The 26,339-nt window shown below is 54.0% G+C and overlaps 1 protein-coding gene across 2 annotated transcripts in view; it reads right to left on the bottom strand.

Annotated features, from left to right (window-relative positions):
- Positions 1 to 1,281: 1,281 nt before the first annotated feature.
- Lasp1 (LIM and SH3 protein 1) overlaps positions 1,282 to 26,339 on the bottom strand; it is a 38,865-nt gene continuing 13,807 nt past the window's right edge. For both annotated transcript variants that reach the window (XM_060386820.1, XM_021646852.2), the window contains exons 3-7: positions 23,313 to 23,397; positions 14,830 to 14,937; positions 5,877 to 6,033; positions 5,406 to 5,506; positions 1,282 to 3,843 (exon numbers count right to left, since the gene is read on the bottom strand). In XM_060386820.1, the coding sequence (XP_060242803.1) occupies positions 3,670 to 3,843; positions 5,406 to 5,506; positions 5,877 to 6,033; positions 14,830 to 14,937; positions 23,313 to 23,397 (625 nt within the window). In that variant the 3' untranslated portion in view covers positions 1,282 to 3,669. The remainder of the gene's footprint in view (positions 3,844 to 5,405; positions 5,507 to 5,876; positions 6,034 to 14,829; positions 14,938 to 23,312; positions 23,398 to 26,339) is intronic.

Raw genomic sequence — 26,339 nt, forward strand, 5'->3', positions numbered from 1 at the left:
GGAAGCGGGAGCTGCGGCGCGGAGGTCGGTGCAGCGCCGGGGAACGGCTCCTATTCTGTCCGTTCTGGTCCCCTCCCCCTCCGGGGGACCTGAGGTCCGGATGCTGCAGCTCCGCCGGCGGCCTTCCTCTCCTCCTCCCGTCACCCCAGCCAGCCAATCACAGGGCCCGCTGTGGGTAGCCAGGGGACAGCTACGTTTAGACCCGGCAAAACCGGAGCGGCTCCGCGTCTTTCCAGGAAGCCAGCGCCGCCCCCTGGTGTGGACAGGCCCCCTGGTGTGGACAGGCCCTCTGTTTCGAGGCGGTTTCTGCAGGGTGGGCGGCTCCGGGAGGTGCGGGCGGGGGGCCCCCTACAGACCCCGGAGGCACGGAACCCACTGCCTACCTGCCTTCTCTCCTCTTTCCCTCTCAGATATCTCTGGCGATTTATCTCAGGAAACTGTTCCCAGTTCTGTGGGCCAATCGGCAAGTTCAAGGGAAAACTGGAGGAAGGTCTGGCGTGGGTCTGGGCAAGAGTTTTTTACACTATGCCGGGGGTATTTATTACACACGTGGGGTAATTTCAACCTACCTGAAGTCTTCGAGAGCCTTGGGCTCGGAGGTGGTCAAGGGCCCAGCATTTCACGATCTGTTAACAGGGGCCAGGGCTCCCGGCCAGGCTCTCACATTCCTAAGTCCATGTTCTCTTCTGAGCCCACCTCCCGCCGGCTTATCTTGGTATTGCTTGCCACAGGTGCCTTTCCAGACTGAGCTCAGAGGCCGCAGTATGATGGCTGGGGACAGGCCATCACAGGGCCGGGGTAGGCCCTGTGATGGGCTGTCCTAGTTGCTATCACTTTACAATTCAAACGTGGCCTGCCTGGGCCGAGTTCATTGGTTGGCTTGAACATTTGTGGGGCACCGGGCCCCTGGCCAGGGACCAGGCACTCCATTGAGGACTCCTGACCATTCCTAAGCACGGTGCCCGACTGAGGACAGCGACAATGTGAGGCGCCTCAGAGCTCAGGGACTGCCAGCCCTGTGTGCCACAGCAGGCCGGGCTGGGCAGAGCTGTCACTGCTGGATGCCACGGGAGGGCTGGGTTGTGTCAAGGAGGACACGGGTGTCAGGGCACGACGAAGAGTTTTGAGACCAGTCCCTCACTTTGTGGGGTAACCGGGCTCACTGCGGGTGACGGGTCAATGCTCCCCGGCAGACAGGACACACACACACACACACACACACACACACACACACACACACACACACAGAAATTACTTCAGAGCCAAGGAGGAAGCCTAATCTGCAGGTAAAAATTATACTTTTATTTGAGTCACCAGGATAAAGATTCACTTTGTGGTTCAAGTCAATGTTGAGAATCATAACAGGCCAGAAAGAACTGATCCCCAGCACAAGACCGGGAGGGAGAGGACCCAACAGACCAAAGAAAGACGACAACCCCATATAAAAGATGAGTGGGCGGACACACACACACACACACACACACACACACACACACACGCTCTTACTCACACACAGATGAAATGTTGGACAGAGGCAAACTTCACAGGGACACTTCTGTTTCTTTTTAAATACAGGCTTTGTGGGGTGGAACTTTTTGTCTTGTGTCCAGCTATTAGGAAATAAAATGTTCCCTGGAGGGACACGAGGAGGGAAAACAGGAAGCAGTGTGGGGAGAATGCATGTCCCTCACCATGGGGCTCCTTGCATTACAGGATTGGTCCACAAAAGTGAAGTTCACAGTCTAGCCAAGGTGCCTTCTCTCCTGGGTTTTGATTGACTGAAAGACCTTCACTGAGGAAAAGCCCAAGGGCTTGGGGCTTCTGTGCCCTTCTAAGGGTAGATGCTTCTGGGAATGTTTATGGACTCCAGCAGCCCTGGGGCCCTCAGCACCTTTGATAGTCCCTCTCCCCTCTGCGGGTGTGTGAAAGTTTCCCCCATTTCTAGGGCAGTAGAAGAGCAGCTGGCTTGAGATGTTGGGAAGGGAGGTTTGGCTGAGTGGAACCAGGAGGCTCGTGGCACCTCCCGAACACAGGCCCTCCAAGAGCAAGTGTCCCTGACCTCTGGCCCCCAGGACCACATTGTGCTTTGAGATCAAGAGGAAATGGAATGGACTGGCGCCTCCCTGGGGGCTCCTGAGATGCTTCGGCAAGTTTCTCCCCATACTGCCCAATGAGGACACCCCTTCTCGCCTTTACCCAGGCTGGGGTCAGAGGTAAAGAGATTGACCAGGCAGGAAGATGGTTACTCTAGCAAGCCCTCGTGATAACCACGTTGCTGACCCGACCGATGCCTTCGTCAGACTCAGATGGAGATGAGAGTCAGGGAAGCCAGGAGGGCTGGCAGGAAAACCCAGAGATGAATGAAGCCGTGCCGGGGACTGTCCTAGACCCCAGGGCAAAGAAGGAACCTGAGTGTAGCTCCAGCCCAGGGACGGTGCTGCCGGCTTTGGAGCCCTGGACTCTCTCCAGGGACAGGAGAGCCTCGAGGGAGGTGCCAGTGTGGGTGATTTGGTCCTCCTGGTACCATACTCTGTAGCCTCAGACAAACACAAAAAACCAGGAAAGCACGTATCTAACTCAGACTTCCCCCTCCTCCAAAGTGAGTGAGTAAAACGACAGCGGGGCTCCTGAGCACTGTTTTCATCCTCTGGAGCACTGTTTTCATCCTCTGGCTCTGCAGAGCTCCAAGCTCATTAAGCCTTGTTCTGGGCAGGGAAGGCCAAAGGAGACCTCTTCCCAGGGGAGCAGGAAGAAACACCTCAGTTAACTCAAGTCCCAAAGGCATCCCTTGCTCTACCCTTCGCAGCAGGCGCCCAACTAGGGAGATAAAGAGAGTCCCTGCAGGCCGGGGGGAGGCGGGAGGCAAACAGGTCTGGATGGAATACCCATTTCCCTCCTTCCTGCTGCTGCCTCCAGGACAAAGGTAAGAGCAGGTCGGCACACTCAATGTGTGAGGGGTTCCACACAGGGGCAGGGATTCAGCCCGTCACACTGGTCCTTAGATAACTGAGGCCTCAATACCCACCCCCCTGGGAATGTGTGAAGCCCCACCTGGAGGTATGGGGAGTATGGGGCTCAACCCAGCTCTGGGATGAAGAGTGTCTGGGGAGCTGGGCCAGGCATGCTGAAGGGCCTAAGGCAGGAAGTGAGGCTGAGAGCTGACCAACCCCCTCCCCTCCCCAGAGACAGGGTCTCCCGACGTAGTTCTGGCTGTCCTGAAACTCACTCTGTAGACCAGGCTGGCCTCGAACTCAGAGATCGGCCCGCTTCTGCCTCCCAAGCGCTGGGATCAAAGGTGTGCACCACTGCGCCCCGCCTGACTTCTCTCCTTCCTGGGTCTCTCCTCTCAGCCCAGCCCTGTGAGCCTCTCCTCCTCAGAACAATCCTGCCCTCCCCAGGGTGCCCAGCCAGTGCCCTTCCAGAGAGAAAAATCAATCAGTTGATTGGTCCAAGGGAAAAACCCTGCCAGAGGAAGGGGTCCATTAACAGTGGCGGAACAGGGCTCGGATTGGCAAAAGAAGCCGGAGGCGGGGCGGGGGGGGGGGGTAAAGAAGCGGTCGAAGATCTTAAAAGACAGAGACACTGAAGGGTGGACGGGTCAGACCCCAGGACAGATGTGATGCCATGGAATGCATTGAAGACAGAGGGTGGGGCGGCCCGGGGGGGGGCTCAGATCGCCTCCACGTAGTTGGCCGGCAGCATCCCCGTGTCGCCGGTGCGCTCCACCGTCCCGTACATCCAGCCGTCGTCGATCTGCTGGACGTTGACGATGGTGTCCCCGTCCTGGAAGGAGACCTCGTCCTCGTCGGCGGCGCAGTAGTCGTACACCGCACGGTACCGTCTCTGCGGGGCACAGCCAGCCGTCAGCCTGGGTACCGGAGGCGGGCTCGCCCCTGCCCAGACCTCCCGAGCCAGGTGAGGGCTCCACCAAATGACTCCCAGGCCCTGCGTTTCTCTCTGCCTCTCAGGGAGCTCGGGGGAACAGGAGATGGGGCCCGGGAGGGGGGGGAGGGAGGCTTCTGCGACCAGAGTCTTCTTGGACCTGTCTCCTCCACACAGCAGCAGTAAAGTCCCACAGGCTCGACACGAAAACAGTGGCTTTAAAACGTGATATCCAGGGACTTGGAGAGATGGCACGGCAGTTAAGAGCACCAAGCAGGTCTTCCAGAGGACCTGGGTCCAATTCCCAGCACCCACGTGGTGGCTCACAGACTCCAGTTCCTAAGGGGCCTGACACCCTCACACAGACATACACACACAGGCAAAACACCAGTACACATTTTTGTAAAACATGTCTTCTGTCCCTCGCCGCCCCCCCCCCCATGAGCACCAAGGTTAACCTTTCTTCTTCTTCTTCTTCTTTTTTTTTTTTTAATGTTTAAGACAAGGTGTAGCTTCGTGGCCAGGCTGGCCTTGAACTCACAGTGATTCTCCTGCCTAACCCTCCCAATTTCTAGGGTGATCTTCATAAAGAAAAAAGTCTGTGTAGATCACTGGTCACAAAGACCTTCCCCCTCCCTGACCTCCAAGACCCTAAAGAACCTGGCCCTCCCACAGGACACTGAACCTTTCAAGGATGTGTGGTCACATGGCCTTTGTCTTCTGTCCCCCCTGTACCATTCAGCCCTCTACTCTAATAAAGACTGTCCATAAATGTGTGGGGTTTTTTGTTTGCTTTTTAATTTACATTGGTATTCTGCCTCCATGTATGTCTGTGTGAGGGTCTCAGATCCCCTGGAGCTGGAATTAGAGACAGTTGTGAACTGCCATGTGGGTTCTGGGATTTGAACCCAGGTCCATTTAGGAAGATCAGCTAGTGCTCTTAACCGCTGAGCCATCTCTCCAGCCCCAACTGTCCATAAATGTTGTAGTCTGACTTGGCCACTCTGTGTTCCTGACCCCGCTGTCCTCACACCGCACGCCCCTCGCTACCCTAGCCTTCAGACGGCCTCCTGTTGCCTCCTCCCGAGACGGAGGCCACTTATCCTGGGCTGCTTTCCTTCGCTCCCACTCTGACACGAGCTGCTCTGAATCCCTAAGCACCCAGAGTGGAGCTCGGCCCAGGGCACCCGGTGGAATGTAGCCTGGAACATCCAGGCCAGCACACTCACACGCAGGACCGTCCAGCAAAACTGGTGAGTCCTCCCGCAGGCCTGGCTCGAGACAGCAGCACAAGGCTGCTTCCTGCCCACACGGGGACACAAAAGTTAGCACCCAACCCTTTTCCCAGGGAAAGGGACATGATGCTGCAGACGGAACCCCCAGATCCTGGGCATAATACCCAAGTACTCTAGCACTGAGCTACATGCTCAGCCTTTACCGTGTGTGTGTGTGTGTGTGTGTGTGTGTGTGTGTGTGTACAGGGGTGCATACAGCTGTGACCCCTCTCACAGACAGTTACTCACCCCGCTGCCACCTGGCGCGCTGCGCTGTATGGAGACAGGAGCTGCAGGCTCCTTGTAGCCACCGTAGGATGGAGTCACCTGCTGCTGGGGTTGCTGGTAAACTGGAAGAGGGGAGAGACGGAGGAGCTCAGAAACTGTCTGGCCAAGCTTGTTCCCCCAACCCCTAGGACTCCCAAAGGCATGGCTTTCCAAACCCCACCCCCAGCCTTGCTCAGCACCCTCCCCCCAAAGGCTTATGGCTGGGCGCGTATATCCATTAGCGTCTTGGGCTTCATGCCAGGGCTGTGCGCTCCTCACTCGGGGGGGAGAGCTTTTTTAGATCCTCTGCGCTCACCTCCTTAGCGGGGACGGGGGTGAGATCCAGGGGAGGGCTCCTCCACGCACGGATGCAGCCACTTTCTCCCTGCCTAACCCTCCTGTCCTCAGGGACCCTTCCTCCCCTTCCCCACTCCCCGGCAGGCGCCCGCTCACCTGGGGCGCTGGTCGGGATGTGGTGAGGCTGAGGCTGTTGCTGCTCCGGGGGCCTCCGGTAGCTGCTGCTGTCCTGGGGCTCCCGGCGCTCTGGTTCCACGCCGTCACCTCCGCTGGGCCCCATGCGGCTCTTCTCAAACTCCTCATGGTATTTGATCTGCAGCGCAGAAAGGGAGGAGTGAAGGGCTCAGCTGCAAATCAACCAGTCCCCTCCCATTGCCACACAAGCTGGGCACGGTGGCGAGTGCCTATTGTCCTAGCTACTGAGGCAGGAGAATGGAGCAAGGCCATTCTGAGCAACATAGAGACCCATACATACACACACGAGAGAGACACACTGAGAGAGAGACAGACAGACATACACTTTTGAGAACTACAAAAAAGACCCAGCTCTCTAAGTAACTTAACCATGACAAGCCTCAGCTAAACTTCTTTTTTTTGAGACAAGGTCTCACTGTGTAAACCAGGCTGCCCTTGAACTCATATTCACCTGCTTCCTGGCTTAATCAGGCCTCCCTAGGGCTATGTGTTACTGCAGAGGGCAATGAGATACCAGCTGTAAGAAGGCCATGCAAGGACTGGCTGGCTATCCAGTTTAGTCGCCAGGGTGCTTGGTCCAGCACAGTGTGCTCGAAGTCCACTCTGTGCAGTATCAGGCATGGTCTATTCTTTTACCGTCAGCCCTCGGGAGGCAGAGACAGGTGGATCTGCGTTTTAGGCCAGCCTGGTCTACATAGCCAGTTCCAGGCCCACCAGGGCTGCGGAGTGAGACCCTATCTAAAAATAAATACATAAATAAAAATAAAAAATCAAGATCATCCTTGGCTACGTACCAAGCTCTGTGCTGGCTTGGCATGTATGAGACCCCATCATCTTTAGATTGAAAGAGCGAGCATGCACAAGAGCGAGAGATAGAGAGAGGAAGGGAGAAGGGAGAGCTCTCCCTTGGATGAACTTGTGGCAGGGGCTGAACCTTTCTAGTTCCCGCTATGGTCAGTATCGACCACCACAGCGGCCCCAAGTTACTGGCCCTTCCTGTGGGCCAGGCCCTTAGTATCAGAGGCTGCTCCTATGATCAGCCTGCGACACAGGGACTGAGCCAGCCTCCAGGACTACCAAAAGACCGACTTTAGCACAGTCCTCACAAAGCACATACTACTTCAGGATAACGGCACAGAAATATTGCTGTATAAATACAGAATGTATACTGTAAAACGTACACACACAAAAAGGGGATGGACAAAATACAAGGCCCGGAAACAGGGACAGAGAATCTAAGTATCCTTCCTACACAGTCATGGGTCACATCTTCACTGGCCCCCAAGAGCCTACTCCCTGCTCTCCCACAGAGGAACAGGGGAGGGGGGTGGGGAGGGGCAGGGAGACCAACCAAGGGGAAAGGAGAAGGCGGAGGGTTCGGGTAGGAGGAATGAGCTAAGCTGAACAGCTGATTCCCAACCCTGGGAAAGCAGGCTGCCCCATCCTCAGGAGGCTTCTGCACCTGCCTGCCGAGGAGGCTGCTTCCGGCTTGTTTACCGGGAATTTCTCTGGCCCGCCTTTTCCTAAGACTGGAGAATGGCAGTGGAAGGGATGAGTAAGGGAGCTGGGCAAAGCCTGCTCGGTTTCTTAGAACAGAAAAGGAAGAAACCAAGACCTGGAGCTCAGGAGTCCCAGAGCCCCCAGAGCCCGGCAAGAGCTTCGGCCATCCGCTCCCATGAGCACTCCGCTGCCCTCAGCATCCTCTGTGCACGGGCTGCAAGAGGCGTGGGGCTGAGGCCACCCAGGAACACCTGGGTCACTACCACTGGCTAAATAGTGGTTATTACTATAGTCCAGGCTGTCAGCAGGCAGGGGAGTGGCAGGCATGGCAGTGGATCGTGGGAGAGTGTCTGGAGGCAGAGGGCTGCTCATTCTGTTGGTAGAGGCTAAGACCTCTCCCTCTGCTGTTTCATGACCAAGAAGGGACACACACTCAAATGGTGAAACAGTCTGGGACAAGGCAGCCAGCTCAGGCTGGACTAAAACTCCACAGGGGTGGACCCCTTGCGCCCCCTGGAAGGGCACCTAGGTGTGAGGGATGCACAAACACAGGGCAAAGGGAGACCTCGGCAGCTCCAGTTCCTTAGGGACCCTGCTCCGAGGCTAATGAGGCGCAGCAGAGAACACCACCTTTCAGGACTCAAGACACCTGCTCTCCCAATTTTTTGTTTTTTGTTTACAACCTTCTCATATTAAAAAACAACAAAAAAAATTTTAAAGATTACATTTATTTACTTCCACAGAGCATGCGCAGAGGTCAGAAGGTAACTTGCGAGAGTCCGCTGCTCTCTCCTTCCACCGCAGGGGACCTGGGGGACTAACTCAGGTCACCAGGCTTGGTGAAGCCCTTGGTGAGGCAGTGAGCCACCTCACCAGGCTCCAGTCTACTTTCCTCGAAGAGGCGGGGCCTGACCCCAAGAGCCAACAGCCAAGAGAGGAAGAGGATGGAACAGCTCTGCACCTAGCCCCAGTGGCAGCTGGTGGCCTGCAGAGCCAGGTGTCCCTGAAGGAGAGCCCTTCCCCGAGCGGGGCTCTGCATTATTGATGCAGTGAAAGCAGCTTTGGAAATGCATGCAGGGCCACAGTCAATGGCTCTCGGGAGACAAAGAGCCTGTCCTGTAGGCTCAGGGGCAACTTGGTCCCACCCTTGGAAGACAGGCAATTGGCACTGTTTGCTAAAGCCTCAGTTTCCTCATCTGTAAGCGAGGCTACGGTACCGCCTATCCCCTTGAGGTCCTAAGGATGCCCACCGTTCCTGAAGGCAGGCGTGTGTGTGTTTCCACGTTAGCTTCATCCACCTTGATTATGCTCATAACCCTACGACCTGGAGGAAGAAACAGGAGGATGCCACAGACCTTCAAGGGCAGGGCACCACAGCAAGACCCCCACCACCCCCACATTATCACCCCCAACCCTGACAACAGTCACCCTAAACTATAAAAAGCAGGATGCTGGCAAGAAGGCTCAGCAAGTAAAGGCGCTTGTCGGACGGCTTGAATTTGACTCCCCGGACAAACACGGCAGGAGAAGGCTGGCTTGCAAATTGTCCTCTGACCTCCACAACACGCACACTAACTTAGTGATAATCCAAGTCGGTCACACACTTTCCCTCCCATTTCAGAAGAGGAAGTGGGGCTTGGGGGTCTCGGCGGCAGGACTTTCACTAGAACAGCTGACAGAGTCCCAGCAGGACAGAGAGGCCTTTTCCTGAGAGCGCCCGCTCATCTTCTGTGCAAACATAGAGGGTACCTTGGGGGGTGGTGGGGAGAGGCTTAAAATGGGGGCTGATCACAGGACCACTCTGGCCCTGGGGAGGACACAGAAATGCAAGCCAGAAGGGGAAGCATGGGGTGCCACGGCTGGAGAGAGAGGCCCTGCTCAGGCTGGCCACTGCCTTCCTCTTCCGTCCCGGCAAAAATAGGGAACCCATGATGGCTCCCGGCCCACCTAGGGGTTCCTCGGGCACACGGGCAAAGAAAGCAACATCCTTCAGGCGATCCTGCTGATCACGATCTGTTCTGATCAGTCCCCCCCAGCCCTTTATATTTTATGTGCAGGCGTGTTTCACTTTCCTGCCTGGTGCCCTCCGAGGTCAGAAGAGGGTGCTGGTTCCCCGGAAGTGGATTTGCAGGTGGTTATGAACCACCAGGTGGATGCCGGAACGGCTCCTAGGTTCTCATCTGCTGAGATGCGCCTCCATTCCCCAAAGCTCTGATCTTTAAAGAGCCCCAATACAGGCAGGGTCGTGGGCCTCCATGGAAGGAAGCCGGGCCTCTACTGTACCATGAGGTCTCCATGCATTTGGGTTCAGTGATTGGGGCCAAAGGACCCTTATGGGGTAGGCCTTTGCTGTGACTAGGTAGGGTCCCCTTGAGGCTGGGTGGCTTATGTCGCGCTTCCTGAGGTACCTGCTTCCTGACTGTGGTGGGAAAAAGGCCTGACTGGCCACATGTTCCTCCCCACATGATGCTTCGTCATGGCTCAGTCAGTAACATCAAGCTTTAAATGGAATAATCAGGTCACTCACAGACAGCCTTTTTTGGTGGGGAGATGGGTTAAAGTCCTGCTCTTTCTCTTTTCTCATCTAGCCCAAGAGTAATATGCTGTTATTGTCCCCATTTTACAAATGGGGAAACCAAGGTTGAAGAGGGGCTAGGTTAAGTAGGTTATAACAGAATTGCTACTAAAACGAGAGCCTTACTTCTCCACCAGGCAACATGGCTTCCTACTAGAGCCTCATGGGGTTTTTGCTGTTTGTTCGTTTTGCTTTTTAGACAGGGATTTTCTTCGTAGCTCTGGCTGCCCTGGAGTTCGCTCTGTAGACCAGGCTGATCTCCAACTCAGAGATCCGCCCACCTCTGCATTCCGGGCGCTGGGATTAAAGGCGTGCGCCCCCGCCCCGGCAGCCTGGTGAGGGACTTACGGTATGGTTAGAACTCCCATAAATTGGGCATGTGACCCCAGCACTCAAGCAGGAACTCTCAAGGCCAAACTCAGCTGCACAGTGAGATGGCTCAGCAGCTCGGAGAGCTCGCAGCTCATGCAGAGGACCTGGGTTTGGTTCCCACTGTCCACAGGCAACCCATAGTTGCCCATAACTCCAGTTTCAGGGAATCCCACGGCCCACTCTGGCCTCTCTGAGTAGCAGGCACACACCACAGATATTAATGCAAGCAAACGCTCATACATGTAAAAACAGATCTTGAAAGGAAAAAAAAAAAAAAAAAAAGGAGCTATGGATAAAAGTGCATCCTATAAAAAGCAAATCTGTGACAATTCGGACCGCAGAAGCTCAGTGGTTAAGAACATCTGTTGCTCCCCCAAAAGATGCAGGTTTGGTCCTTAGCACCTATTCGAATAAGGCAGCTTCACACCCTCCATGGCTCCAGTTCCAGGCGACTCCATACCCTTGCCTCAGAGAGCACCCCCGCACGTGTGGCATAAAAACACACCTAAGTAAAAGCAAAACAAATCTTTTTTTTTTTTTTTTTTTAATTGAGAAAACTAAAGGATTGTCTTAAGGAACCTGCCTCCTGCCCGTTTAACTCTGGGAAGGAAATGGAAATTTACAACTATTTACCTTTCTTTATTCTTTCTTTCTCTCTCTCTCTCTCTTTTTTTTTTTTTTTTTCTGTGAGACAGGGTCTCCCTATGTCTCCCAGCTGACCTTGACCTATCAGCAACCTTCCTGCCTCAGCCTACAGAATACCATAGGACAGATTTGTCTCACAACACTCAGCAACTACTTACTATTTATTGATCAGGCCCGGACACTGAAGACTTAGAGCTAACTTACTGCATCGAAAACGTGGAGCTGACCGAAGAGCAAAGCATTCTTGCCTGGAGCAAGGGTGTCCTTGGAGTTTCTGGTTTTACTGTGCTTTGGAGTTAGCCAGTGTGGAGCCAGCATGGATCGGATCCACCTCGGCCCCTCTCCTGCCTGGACGAGCTACACACAACCGTGTGACAGGCTGAGAGAGTCACGGATCTAATACTCAGCAAACTCCTTTGCTGGCCACAGGAATCGAACTTTCTTTCCTTTTTCCCTTTCTTTAAGCGGTGCTGAAGATGACGCCTGGGGCCTCATCCAGGTAAGGCCAAAGACACACAACTGAGGCTGCAGGTACAGACATGTAAACAAGTAAAAGGAAGGCTCCCACAAAGGGCTCCAGCAAAGGCGCTCTCTCAGCCGTGAAAGTCCTCAGTGCTCTGGAGCAGCGAACTTAAGGGCTCTCATCCCCTAGCACAGGGCCAGGGCATGCCTCCAGTAAAAAGAGAATTATAACAGATATGGAATTCCTTCCCTCCCCTGACCCCTTCTCTTAGTGATGAGCATCTTGAACTTGCACATGCTAAATCCACATTCTGTCACTGAGCTGCACCCAGGGCCCTTCACGCCCCTTTCTCTACTCACAGAGAGCTCTGCCCCCAGCAGCGGTGGAATGGAAGACAGGAGCCCTCATTCCAGCCAGCATGCCCGGAAGGGGGTTTGTGTCACTCTCGCCCTCTTGCCTTACACAGGACTGAGGATAGATTTCACATCCCCAAGCAAACATCACCACCCCGGGGAGAATGGGCGCTTGGTTTTCAACTGCTGTGGCTGGCAGAAGCCCTTGTCTGCAGTGATTCCTCTAGGGAAGCCATACTCATCTCTATAAGGCAAGCCTGACCTTCAGAAGCCACGGCTACTCATTAGGTGCTAATCTGGGAAAGGAAGAGCCACACACAGGGATGCTATTTTGGAACCAAAATACAGTGTGGCTCTGGACAGCACCTTTCTCAGGGTGCCGGAGGCTGGCACGACTTAGCCACAGCTCTGCCTGTGCTATAAAGTTCTCCCAGGATTTGGGGCCATAGCCAGCTCTGTTGTCCTGAGACTTAGAGGTGGAGAGACCTTTCAAGGTTAAGCGATCACTCCCACTCAGCATCACAGTCGGCCAGGGGATGTGCTTCTAGATTCTCAATCTCCGGCCCCTATCAGGGGTGCCAATCTGGAATGCCGGGAGGAGCGAAGAGCCTGCATTCTGCGGGGACCCCTTTGTGCGGAGATGGGGGAAAGTGAATCCAGGCATCCTTGTGCATCTAGGCACTCTACCACCGAGCTATAGGTCAGCTGACTGTGGCGGCTGGGGATGGGGGGACTCTGATAGCCCAGCACAGGGGTCTCTGGCAGAGACAGACTTTGATCACACTCCCTAACACCAAGAGAAAGACTTCCAGCTTTTCAGTCACACCTCACAGCCCTTAGTTCAGGCTCGGTCTGCTCTGGAAGCCCAAAGATTCAAGGCACTTCCCCTAGCTCAGAACCAGAACAATCAGCTAATTGCAGCCCTGAGGTGGCTGATAAGATTTTATCTGTTAAGTGTGGATATCTTGCCCACAGTCAGTTTTTGTTACCAGAACTCCTCAGGCATTAATGCGTCCAATGTCCAACAACAGGGTGCAGGAAGGCGGGTGAAATAGACTGGGTGCCAGAACATTCTGGAAACCTTCCAGAAAGCGAGGCAGAGATGTCCAGGGCCTGCTTCTTTCCTCCAAACCCACAGGGTAAATCAATAAAGGAATGTCCTAAAGGTTGGCCTTGTTGACTGGAGGCCTCTAGAGACACTAAGCCACATAAAGCCAGCTTTGTGAGCCATTCCACAGTTTCCCAATCACCCAAGGCCATGCTACTTCCCCACTTCTATCTAGGGAGCTCCCAGACACACCCTTTTACCCTCTGTGTGGTCCGAGCCAGAAAGGAAACTCCAGGGTGTGAGTCAGGCCCAGGCTGGAAGCGGGCAACTGTTACAGGCTTTCCTGGGGGCCGAGAAGGGTTAGAAGCCTTCTGAGGAAAGCCCTCCAGTCCAGGAGAAGCAAGCCATCCGTTTTATCAGGCCGTTCATTTCCAACTTCAGCTCAACTACTGGGTTGCAAAACCCACTTGGTTAGATGTCTCCACTGTTTTTTATGAAAGTCAAACAGAAAATATCTGAATGAGCTCTCCAAGTCAAAAGTACTTATTCACAACAGTGCTTTCCTGTTTGTGGTGCTAAGGAAGGCACTCTGGGCCCGGTGCATGCTGGGTGAATGCTCTACCACTAAACTCCACCTTCAGCTCTCCTTCAAGCTCTCTTTGAGCCAGGCGAGGTGGCACACACCACCTTTAATCCCTTTAATGCCAGCACTCAGGGAAGCAGAGGCAGGCAGATCACTGTGAGCTCAACACCAAACTGTCTGCAAAGTGAGTCCAGGACAGCCAAGGCTACACAGAGAAACCCTGTTTCCTTCTGTTTCACACAGCCGAGGGTGGCTTCAACATCTTGCTTGATCTTGCCTCAACCTCCAGAGTGGCTCTGAATTGATGACCTCTGCCTCGACCTCCCAAGTACTAGAATGACACTAAACAAAGGAAACACCTCCTCTAGACAGAGGGAAGGATTTGAAAGCTATCACCCTGGGCAGGAATGCTTCTGTGTTTACTACCTGACCCTCTGCTGTAACTCACTCCTACCTACCAGAGTTGTCACCGGCAAAACAGAGAGGGATGCGGAACCTGGACAGATGGCTAGGTGGGCCATCTGAATCTGGATCTTATTTACCCCAGTCCCTCAGCCCAGAGGGACACAGACAAACTAGTGGCCCCTTTCCTGTTGCAGACGTGAGGACGCTGGCCTGCCTCATCCTTCATCTACATGAAGAAGTCTGGTTGCCACTGACTGGGCATGTTCTAAAACTTCATGGCTTCAGGCTTGCGCTCTGGTTCTGTGACGTCACTCCTACGCCCACATACTCCAAATCAGGCTCCTGCAAGCCCAGAGCCACACAAGCTGCCGGTCTATGGCTACACAAAGGAGGAAGCTGAGGCCTGCTCTCTAGCCCCAGCTGCTCGAAAGAACCCAACAGAGACTACACCACCCACTCTCCACACCTATGTCTAATGGACAGACACCCAGACACCGATGACCAGCCCCAGACTGGGCCTGAGGGAGTGCAGGGACGGCAGTCAGAGCCAGCTGGGTTTTCACACAGGAAGGAAGAGCAAGCTGAGGTGGGAGGCTGACTAGGGAGGGCGGAAATGACTACAGTGTTAGCACCCAGAGGCAAACAGGAGACTCAACCCCCATCTCCACCTTTAACCCTGGTGTTAAAACAGGTATCTAATGTGCACTCTGACATCCACCATGCTCATATTCTCTCTCTCTCTCTCTCTCTCTCTCTCTCTCTCTCAAGTCTCTTTAAGGAGGAAATGCCATTTGGGCAGAGTGCCTAGCAAAGAGGGAGAACATAGAAAAGGCACTTGGGGCATTTGGGTACCTCAGCTTCTCCCTTCTGTCTGATCAGGCCACTGCCACACAGGCCTTCCTGAGGCTGCCAGGGAACAGCTGAGAAAGGAGGGCGGAGGGTAGCTTGGGTAGCAGGGGTAGGAGCTCACATTGCTGATCTGGTCCTGGGTCTTCCTGATCCTCTGCAGCTCGGGTGTGTCTGCCACCACGCTGAAGCCTTTGCCCTTGTTCTTCTCAAATTCTTCCTTGTAGCGCACCTGGAGGCCAAGAGGGGAGAGGAGAACCTGGGGTCAGGTGGAATATGAGGATAGGTGTGTCTAACGCCGAGGACCCCGGCCAGAAGACCAAGCCAGAACGTGTCAAAGCGATAATAACCCCATGAACACATTTCTAGAAGGTTCAGAAGGGAGGCGACACATTGAATGTCCATAAAGCGGCAACATCTTGGGGCAGGAGAGATGGCTCAGTGGTTAAGAGTTCAATCTGTTCTTCCAGAGGAGATCCAATGAACAGTTAGAACACAAAATAAAACAAACAACAACAACAAAAAGAGATGGAAAAACTTCTGCTCAAAGTCCTGACATCAGGACACACTAACATCAGAAGAAAGCATCAGCTGGGCATGACAACACATGACTTTAATCCTGGAGTCAGGGGCAGGCAGATTCTCTGTGAGTTCAAGGCCATCCTAGTCTACAGAGTGAGTTCCAGGACAGGCAGAGCTACATAAGAGAGGCCCTGTCTTAAAAAAATTAAAATTAAACGTGAGCACCTGGGTGTGACCAGCAAAGCCAGGGCCTGTACCCACCAGAAGCAGTAACCAAAAAGTGTCTACAAAGAGGAAATAAGCCCTTGTGCCAGGCAGCTCAGCAGACTCCAATGCACCTCAATGCACATGAGTCATGTACCCTAAAGACAAGGGACCCTTCTGGTGAAGGAATTTTCTACCAGACTCCCTTGCTGTTGCCTGGCTCTGACCTTGGTGACTTGAGTATCAGGCATCCTGGCTGACCTGGCTAAGCACAACTGAGGCCATGAGCAGCTGGCCCCCAACACTGTCCTTTCCCCAGCGGTAGACACGGCCGTGGGGGCCTGCTGTGCACTGGACTGGCAACCTGCTCGTGCCACCTCCACCCACTGTTTGTGGGCCGACTCTGTCTCGAGACATCCATTACAGTAACTTAGAGCTAGGTGGTTAAGAGTCATTGGCTGGGAGTCACTCCATTTTCCCTAAAGGTTGGCCTGTGAGCAATAAATTATACATTCAAGAAAAGACACCAGCCTGTCTGCTATGTAACCCAGGTCCAACTTCTAGCAACTCACATGTGGCAACTCACAACCATCTGTAACTCCAGCTTTAGGGGGGTTTCTCTGTGTAGCCCTGGCTGTCCTGGACTCACTTTGCAGACCAAGCTGGTTTCGAACTCACAGAGATCCGCCTGCCTCTGCCTCCCAACATTGGGATTACAGGCATGTGCCACCCACGTCAGGCCCTTTTTTTTTTCTTTTTTCTTGGGGTTAGTGGTATACGCCTTTAATCTCAGCACCCAGGAGGAGAGGGAGACAGCTCTCTACGCATTCAAGGCCAGCCTCATCTACAGAGTGAGTTCCAGGACAGCTGGGGACAGCTACACAGAGAAACTCTGTCTTAAAAAACTAGGAACAAAAAACAAAAACTTTAAAAAGAAAAAAAAAATTTTTTTTTAATTTAAAAGGTCCCTTCTCCTCCCTGAAGTCACATGGTTTAACAGCAAATGTCCTGAGGCGTCAGAATGCCTGACTCCTAACCCTACACTCCTCCTGCCTACGGCTATCAGAAAGTCCTTGCCAAATCTGAGGATTCAGCAGCCTGCATCCCAGCCAGGATGTGTTGGCGGAACCCACCAAAAGCATGGGGGTGTTTTTAAGCAACCAGCTAAGCGAGGGCTGTGCCAAAGGACAAAGCCGCTGCCCAGGAGAGCATTGAGTCCATCAATGAGCCTTTGACAAGCCAGAACAGCTTCCTGGAGCCTGCCAAGCTAGCCTCTGAGAGGAACTACAGGGGAGGGAGCGCTGGACAGGCAGAAACCCAGAGCTGGGGTCCTAGCTCTGGGGTGAACCCCGACACACCGCTGCTGCCCTCCCTTCTAAGAACTCTGAAAAACTAAGAGGCCCCCAGGATACTCTACAGAAAGGACTTCCTGGACGCTAACGGAAACTGAACTCTGAGGAACAGCTCATCCTTCCCTAGGGATTTTGGAGAAGGGAGGCTGGGAAACCCTTGCAGGGCAGAGAACTGTTTCTTGGCTTTGGAGGCCCACTGTCCACGTTAGTAAGCAGCTGTTGCAGGCCTCACCAGCTGCCTGCATTTCCTCTGCAGTGGCTGCACTATCCTGAAACAGGTCAGCCCAGGACATAGGAACCAGGATGTTGGGAGTTTCCAGAATGTGAAGCCTAGCTCCCAGGCCTGGAGTCATTGGTCACACGTTGAGCTTCGGCACTGAGGACTCACAGTTTATGAGCACTAGCAGGCCCTCCACAGTCAGGATTAAAATCTGAGTGGACCCTTCCTACTTTGATGCAGATAAAAAGAAAAAGCCTAAACCGGTTTGGTAGCCCAGGCCTGTAATCCAGCATTCAGTTGGCTAGAATAGGGTATATCAACACAGTGAGACCAAAAACACCTAGGAGTTTGAAGTTGGTTCACACCACGGGTCAGAGATAGGGATCTGGATCTGGGCTGCCATGGGATTCTTCTCTCCTGGGAACCGCCTGAAGCTACAGGAAGAAAATTCAGGCCCAGGTCCAGTGGGTGGGTGGCCTTTCACCCACTCTCCTAGGAAGGCCTGAAACAGCACATGACTGCCAGGACCTTCAGAAAGGAGACACCTGAAAAAACGGAGACTACATACAATGAATTGGTAGCCAGCCTGGGCTACGTGAGACTACAGGGCTACATGCAGGCACACATTAACACACAAGCAGGAGGCTCCCAAATTCGGGGCCAGCCCAGTTGAGGAGGGATCAGATTCCCTTTCTTTCTTTCTTTCTTTCTTTCAGGTCAAAAGATAGGAGTATGTAAGTATGGGTCCAGAACCAGGAGGCTTAGGCCGAGGGGTCCAACTTCTAACCTGCTGTGTAACCCTGGGCCTCCGTTAAACGGAAAGGGAGCAGTGGCGTCAGTGCCGACGCCAGAGCACGCCGCGTGAGGGCGACTTCGCTGAACCAATGCCAAGGCCCACTCCCTCCAGTTTCCTGGCTTTGCAAGGGTCAGGCCCCCAATTGCCATGGCAACACAGCAATGACATCAACCGGTTCCCAGGCTTAGGAACCGCCTTTCTTCCTCACTGGGGAAGGGTAATCCATTTTACCCCTAACACAGGAGGCGGAGAAGGTGGGGCAGGAGGCTGCAGGGAAGTCTGAGTGCCACCCGGTGTAGCCATAGGTCCCAAGGCAAGCCGTTCCCCTCTTGAGGTTGGGGTGTAGGGAAGGAGAGCTGGCTGGCTAGCCTACTTTTTCTGGAGCCTATGACCCTATCTAAGCAGCTCTTGGCCTTAGCTGTAGGATAGAGGGGAGGGAACATTCCTTGAGGGTTTTTTTTTTTTATCAATAAAAAGGGGTAGGCTGGAGGCTCTCAATCAGACTCCCTTCACCCACGCAAAAAAAAAAAAAAAGAGCTTGCATTTGTCTGGATGGCTTGGCAGCTATGACAAGGTAGCCGTTGGGGGCAGGGCCTGGCAGGTCACTCAACCCACTTGTCAGTTTGGCGACAATAAGAGCCTGAACTTTGGCCAGATGACTCCATCCCTGCTGGCTGCTGCCAAGGCCTCCCTCTCTGGAAATTCTCACAGCATCCCAGGGCACGATGCCCAGACAGCCAGTATCCACGAAGATCTACCTTTCCCGGGTGGGTTTAATTACCCTCTCGTTTACCCCAGCTGAGGGCACCAGTGTTGGCCAGATAAATAAGGAATGAACTGAACGCGACACATCATCCCAAAGAATAGAAACCGTCTACCAACCATTCCTGCTTCCTGTGGGTCGTTTTTTCTTGTGTGTGTGTGTTGGACCCACACTATGTAACCCATTCCCTTCTAACAACAACAACAACAAAAAAGCAACTGGCTTTTACATCAAGACCGGCCGATGAGAAGAGCTAATGGAAGATCAGAGCTGGGGGTAGAAGTCAAAGTCATCGCATCCATTTCCTCTCCCTTTGGTAAAAGGAAACACGTGTCAAGCCCTGGCACCATGCTAAGAGTGTCAAAACCTCACACATGCTAACAGCCCCACAGCCAGCCCTGGGAGGTGATTCCCTACTTCATACGTGGAGGCCGTGGAGGCCGTGTGGCAGGGTGGCTAATTAACTAGGCCCAGGTCACTTGGTTGGAGGTGGTAATCTGAGATTCAACCTCAGGCTGCTGGTTCTAGTACGAATGAGAGGGGGAGGGAGGATGAGGGAAAAGGATGAGGGAGGGGGTGGTGCCTTTAATCCTAGTAGTTGGGAGGCAGAAGCAGGCGGATCTCTATGAGTCTGAGCCCAGCCTGGTCTACAGAGCAAGTTCCAGGACAGCACAGAACTATGCAAAGAAACCCTGTCTTGAAAAAGCAGAGAGAGAGAGAGAGAGAGAGAGAGAGAGAGAGAGAGAGAGAGAAGCTGCTGCATGGTGGTGGTTGCACATGCTTCGAATCCCAGCACTTGAGGCCAGCCTGATCTACAGAGTGAGTTCCAGGACAGCCAGAGAAACCCTGTCTCAAAACAAAACAAAAAAAAAAAACAAAGAATGAGACAGGTCTTCATATATAGCACAGGCTTGTCTTAAAAACAAAGAATGAGACAGGTCTTCATATATAGCACAGGCTTGTCTTAAACTCACCATGCAACCCAGGCTGGATTTTGAACTCAGAAATGTCAGAGCATTTTAAAGATTTGTGTACATGTATCGTTCATTTTCATTGTGCATTAATTCTTTCATTCTCTCTCTCTCTCTCTCTCTCTCTCTCTCTCTCTCTCGTATGTGCGCACTCTCGCAAGTTCAGACGTCTTCCTCAGGAACACTGCCCACTTCCTTTGAGACAGGGCTTCTCATAGGCCTAGAGCTCAACAACAAGACAGGACATCCCCTGCCACACACACAACCTCTGGCCTCTGCCACCCACTGAGGGATTACAAGGCTTTTTACTGGGTGCTGAGAACTTGAGGGTACAAAACTTTACCAATGGAGCTATCTCCACAGTCCTTCTTGTTGGGGACTACAGATAGGTGCTACCACACTTAGGTGACACTCTTCAGGGTGTGCTACCGAGTGCTGGTCACGGGATCCAAGACAGGAGTGAGAACCCTGCCACTGCACACGCCCCTCCCCTCGGGCATTTCCTGAAACACTCTAAGAAGGTGACTTGGAAGAGAGGGCCTGGACTAGCTCACAGACATCCTCTACTTCAGCCCCGCCTCAAAGCTTCTGTCTTCTTTTGGTGGGGGTGCAAGCCAGAAGAGGTGACCCGGGGGCAACTGCCAACTTTGACGGCACCACTCAGAGTGTCCTTTCTGGGAAGATCTGTGGTTACGGAAGTTACAGACGCCTCAAACACCCAAAGTGCCACTTTGGGGACCAATATAGCAGTAGGGGAAAAAAAAAAAAGCTGAAATGGCCCAGACGCTCCCCAAAGGAAAAAGAAGCCACACATGAAGCCAACCCGGGAGGAAGTCGGCCCCGGAAGGAGCCCACGATACCCTGCTGGGGTGCGGCAGGGAAGGCTCCCATTTTCCTTCCAGCCAGCCAGTCAGGCCCGTCCTTCCAAGCTTGGTCTAGGCAAACGGGTCTCTGTCCCCACTTCACTACTTACCCAGGGGGTGGGGGCAGGAGGGCCAAGAAACTAAGGAGGGAAAAGAAAAAAGAAAAAGAGAAACAACAACAAAAATGGCTGACTGCACAGATGTGGGAGAGACACAGGCTGGCCTCTTTCCTTTCCACATCGTCCTGTCCTCCAGGTCCCCAACAGAGAGAGAGCAGTGTCTCCAGCACAGAAGGTCAATTCTCCCACCCCCCCCACCCTGTGGACACAGGTCACACAGACCCTCCAGTGTGGCACCAGCTCCGTTGGCTCCACCTGGCTCGCACTCAGCAGCCAGCAAAGCAGGCCTCCGGGGCACCCCTGGTCTGGACATGGTAGCACAGAACCAGTAATGCCAACCCACAAGAGGCTGAGTTTAAAGGATTAACAGGGGTTTGGGGCTAGCCTGGGTTAACCTTCTCCAGGCTGGTGGGATGGGGCAGTCAGCCCGGTGGAACAAACAGTTCCAGCTGTGTGCCCTGAGGCCCGGCCAGCTAAGCTCAAAATCTGCCCGCCTCTTGAGCTGGGCCAGTGGTGCTGAGGGACTAGGACTTCGACCGATTGCCCAGCAGGCAGACAAGACAGATAAAGAGAGGGGCACGTGGCTAGACAGTAATGCTGGTGGGCTTTCCTCAGTGTGGCCTCTCCAAACCTCAGTAACCCCACCTACAGGATAGGAACAGTCCCTTCTTCGGCTAGGAGCGGTGGCTCATCACTAAAACCCCAGCACCCAGGATGCTGGCTAAGCCAGGGGATTCCAGACAAGCCAAGGATACAGTGAGACCATCGCTCAAAACAACCCGACAACCAAAGAGGTAGCCCCTCAAAGAGGGCTCTTCCCTTTCTGACAACAAGGTTGTGCAAAGTGACACACGCAGGGCCTGTCCGTTAGTAAGAGCCTAAGACAATGATGGCTGTTCCTACCCTGCCTACTGGAGCCCACAGCAGACCCGCAGTCTAGGAATGTCCAGATCTGTGTGCGGAGAGCAGACGGCCCTCCCAACAGCAAACCCAGCCCTCGCGCTCATGTACACAGGTATGAGTAGGTGAAGGGCAGGGCTGGCTGCCTCCTGATAGCGGCCCCACCCCACAGGGGTCAGATTCCAGAGGAAAAAAAAAAAAAAAAAGCTGAGGGTGAGCTCTTGTGGGGCTCACAAGGGCAAGGGGATTGAATTTCTCTAGAGTAGGATGTAGAAAAAAAGAGGATAGAGACAAAGAGAGGCGAGGTGGATATATATAGAAATAGAAAGAGACACAGAGAGACAAAGACAGGCAGGCAGGCAGGCAGATGGACAGACAGAGAGAAGTTCTCTCCCTGGCCCAGACATCTGGCCCTCTGACCCTCTCTCTCCCTGCCTGTTGGACCATTCCACCCATCATTTGGTGCCTACACTCTACCGCTTCCCCCGGAACTACTCAGGGGCAAGCAGATGCCTGTAGCGCAGAACACACTGTCGGGCCGCAAGTCCCCAAGACGCCACGGCACGTTTTGAGTGAGTGAAAAGACGGGAGCCCAGATCCTGCAACCTCGCTCGGCGTGCGTGGCCTGGAACTCTGAGACAGCATTTACCAAGCAGGGACAGGAAGGGAAGTGACTGATCTCCCACCTACCCTTGGAGTTGCATCGAAAGGAGAAGCAGCTGCGGGGCTTTCAGGTTTCGTAAGGGCTCAGCAGCTCTGGGGACTACTGTGCTTTTTAAGGAGGGGGAAACGGTAGCTGATAGAAAACCTTAAAGCAGCCAGGCGCGGTGCAGCCTTGGGAGATGGAGACAGGAGGAGGAGAAGGAGGAGGAGTTCGATGCCCTTCTTTTTCTCCTCCCAGGATTTTTTTTTTCATGTCCAATTGTATGTGTGTGTGTGTGTGTGTTTCCATATGGTTATGCGCACGTGAGCGCAGACGCCTGTGGTGGCCAGAGGCTTCGGATTCCCGAGAGCTGGAGTTACAAATGTTGTCATGACGTGGGTTCTGAGCTGTCTTGCCAGCCCCCGAGGCCATTTTTTTTTAAGAAGGGCTACATGACATTATCATCTCAAAACAACAACCAAAAAACAAACAAACCAACACCTGAAACAGTCCTGCAAGGCATACCTCACCCCTCACCAATGGGGGATGAGGAGCGAGCCCTTGTAGCCCAGGTGGCACCTCCCTGGGCACCATGCCAGCTGGGTAAATTCCCCTACTGTACTCTCTCCTTTAATCCTTTAATCCTCACAGAGGCAGACCCAGTTGCTTCCAGGCAGGGCCTCAGGGCTCCTGACCACCCAGCTCGGTGAAGCTCCCTGTCCCTCAAGGATAGTGTCGTCTCTAAACCAGGGCAGGCGATGTTTCCTTCCCTACTGTGGGAGCCTGTCCCACTCAGGAAAGCCAAGGATAGACCCACACATGTTGCCCTCCCTCTGAGAGATGTGAAAGGTTTCAAGAGATGGTCACAGAGGACAGGCTGTGTAACACAGACGAGAGGTTTTGTTTGTTTGTTTGTTGGAGGTTGGCTCTAAGCCCCGGGTCAGGTGTGAATGGAGTGGCAGGCAAGGAATAGCTTCCTGGAGAAGGCAGCAGGCTCTAGGAGCCCCAGCAGAGCCAAACAGATGTCCACAAGCCCTCCCTCCAGCCAACTGCAGGTAGGAAGGCAGTATCTATGCTCTCCCTGACCTCCGCACAAGTCAGGAAGTGTGAAGTAACTGAGGCCAGATGGGGGCGGGGAGACAGGCAGGCTTAGGATTTCAGCACCGCAAGCCCTACAGAGACCACAGGTGCCCTTGCCCAATCCGGTTACACAGGCCCGCCCCTTCCACCAGCCAAGAGGGCCCAGCCCCTCACCTGACTCTGCAGCTCGCTCTGTTGCTTGAGGCGGAGGTTTTCCGGAGTGTCGGCCACCATGGTGAAGGACTGCTTGGGGTAGTGTCTGCCGGACAGAAAAAAGATTACGCGTCACTCAGGGATAGGACAAGGAACTCTGGGCTTCTCTGATTGCTGTGCAGCCCCAGACCCACTGCCAATGCCGGGACTACCCAGGCAGAGTCTAGGCTAGCTGAGGGGGCAAGACATGGCAGGCCTGAGTAGCTGCCTGGCAGACAGAATTGTGCTGGGCCACAGGGAGGCTTCTGAGGATTTCATATTACCCTTATTTCAGAGAAGCCAAGCCTTAGTGTATCCCACAGAGGAGCCCAGGGACAGTCCACCCAGGAAAGCCCGCCTAGTCAGACAGGCAGAAGATGGGCACAGGGTCAGAGCCGAGACTAGCAATGGAGACCAAGCACACAGGAGCGAGAGGGAGCCAAGACTGAAGGGAAAATGGGCAAGTATACTCCCCGTAGGAGCCATAAATCAGAGAGATAAGAGAATGCACGCACCGAAAATGGTGGCTCATGCCCTTAAGCCCAACACTCAGGAGGCAGAGGCAGGCAGATCTCTGAGTGCAAGGCCAGCCTGGTCTACAAAGTGAGTCCATGGTTGGCCAAGGCTACACAGAGAAACCCCATCTCGAAAACCAAGAAAAGCAGAGAGAGAGAGAGATTGAATAATGTGTCCAACATAGTCCAATTCTTAGGGTAGATGGAAAGATGTGTTTGTGGCCTTCAGGTGACAGGCAACAGCTGTTACTATTGCCCTGTGCTAAAGGCTCCTGTGAATTAGTTATCAAACTTGCAGTCACCTTAAGCTAGTGTTGTCCCTGCCCCCCTTTGGCAGACAGGAGAGCAGGCGCTAGAGAGGTTGAACAGTCTGGTCAAAGCGCACAGAAACAAGTCAGAATTCTGACCCCTCGAAAAAGCTGGCCCCGAATGCCTCCCTCAGGGACTTGAAGGATGACATCCTTACGTGCAAGAGGCAAGCTGTGCGCTTGTCAGTCAGCAGTCTCTGATCGTACATTCATTCATCACATCGCCCCTTTCCTCTCCAATTCTCCACGAGCGGAGCAGAGCGGAGAGAACTGGTTTGGGTCATTTGTCCACTGGTTTATCCAAGCTTCCCGAAAGGAGATGAAGCTCAACAAATACCCGAGTAAACAAACGTCACAGCGGGTGTTGAAGCTGACCTAGGACCTCGGAACTTCTTCAACAATCCCCCTGTGTCACCCTGAGGGCCTCAGGTAAACCAGCCAGAGGAGAGGCAGGCCTGAACCACCACGATCCGTGTTCCGTGCAGCAGTGGGATATACATGGCGTCCGTACGAGCCCCACCCATCTCAGGGACCCAGTGGGTGGCTTCACCAAGCAGGGACTGTGTTGAAATCTAACTCGGCCACGCTCAGCTTTGGGTGACAGCGCCCATCACAGCTGTGACCAGTGCAGACCCCCTGACTCACAGACTGCCAAGGGCCAGCTGAGAAAATGCTAGATGGTCCATTAGGGTCTTTTCCCAGGTATGACCCTCCCAGGTTGGCCAATGCGTCCAGGAAGTCACGAGCTGCCACCCGCTTCGGCCAACCCCGGCATGTTCTTTCTTCATGCACCAGCCTGTGAACAGGCTAGCCCTCTGGGCCACCAGGGCTAGAGAGGCCTACAACCAAAGAAGGTACAGCTAGAAGGGACGCTGTGATGGGCTCTCCTTCTAGGTGACCATCCTTCAACTGCCCTAGGCCTAGGCGATGCCAATGTGAGTTCTAGCCCATCCTGGTCAGAAAGACAAACATCTCCCCCAGCAAAAGGAGGGAGCTGGATGAGAAAAGCAAACACAGGTGCCTGCAGCTGGCAGCAGAAACGGCCGTGAATGAAGGCAGGCAAAGGCAAGGTCCCACCCCCAGGTCTGGCCCAGTGCCCTGCTACCAGGCCACCCACAGCTCAGGAGCCCATCCAAACATTCCTGCTCCCGTCCAGGGCAGGAGAGGCTCTATCAGGACTCTGTTCCTAGAGACGAGAGAACTGAACAGTAGGGTCGGAGGTGAGATCTCCGGGAGAACTGGCTGCCCCTAAAACCGTCAGAGATGGGGCTTCAGAAAGGACCCTCCACACACACTGGGGAGGTGGGATGCAGGGTGAGCTGGGCATCTGTCAGTAGAGATGCCCACAGCAGACGTGAGGGGCTTAGGCCGCAGGCAGCTGCCGCCAGGTGTGACGAGTTAATTCAGATAACGAGTTAACCTGTCGGACAGGGTGGAGGCCGCCTAGGGAGCTGAAGGCAGGGACTCTACAAGCATACATCCACAGAAGGCCAATCCCGAAAACCTGGAGACTGTTCTCCTTCGGCCACACGCACAGACTTAAGGAGAAAGCCATCCCCGTGGGCCCAAGGAGAGCCAGGCGCGGGTGGCAGGCGGCCACGCCCTCTCCCCGGTTCCGCAGCTCCTGCACGATGATGAATCCATAGGTGTGTCCTCCGCCTTGACAAGCATTTCCTGGACACAGAGCTGGCAGCTGTAAACCCTCCACGTTCAGATACCTCCTCCACTCACCCTGTCCCACTTACACCCCACCAGAAGATCCCAGGCACTAAACACTTCAGATGGAATTGGGGTACTTCACCTCTTTGTAGCCACCATGAGCTTCTCAAACCCCCCAAGGACAAGAATATTAATAGGGAGTGGCGTGGACCAGCCTAGATGTGGATTCTGGAGTGCTACAGATGGCGAAGGAATTTCAATTCTGTATCAGTTCAAGTAGGTTAAGACACTCCGAGTGGACAGCCAACCCCAGGGAGAGGAAGGGCACTGCAAGGACTACATTCCTCCTGATGGGTCAGCCCAGGCCCCTCCCCACAGCCCCCAACCCTGGGCGAGACAACCGTGCCTTTCCCTTCTCCCACTAGCTGCTATGCTTCGGGTTCCCATGGCAACCTCATCCTCAGCTCCAGGCAGGAGAGCAGAGACAGGGAGGAGAGGAAAGAGGGAGAGAGAGGTCTATGGGGTGT

This window comes from Meriones unguiculatus, chromosome 7 (assembly GCF_030254825.1).
Source record: "Meriones unguiculatus strain TT.TT164.6M chromosome 7, Bangor_MerUng_6.1, whole genome shotgun sequence".
In the NCBI taxonomy this organism is placed as follows: Eukaryota; Metazoa; Chordata; class Mammalia; order Rodentia; family Muridae; genus Meriones; species Meriones unguiculatus.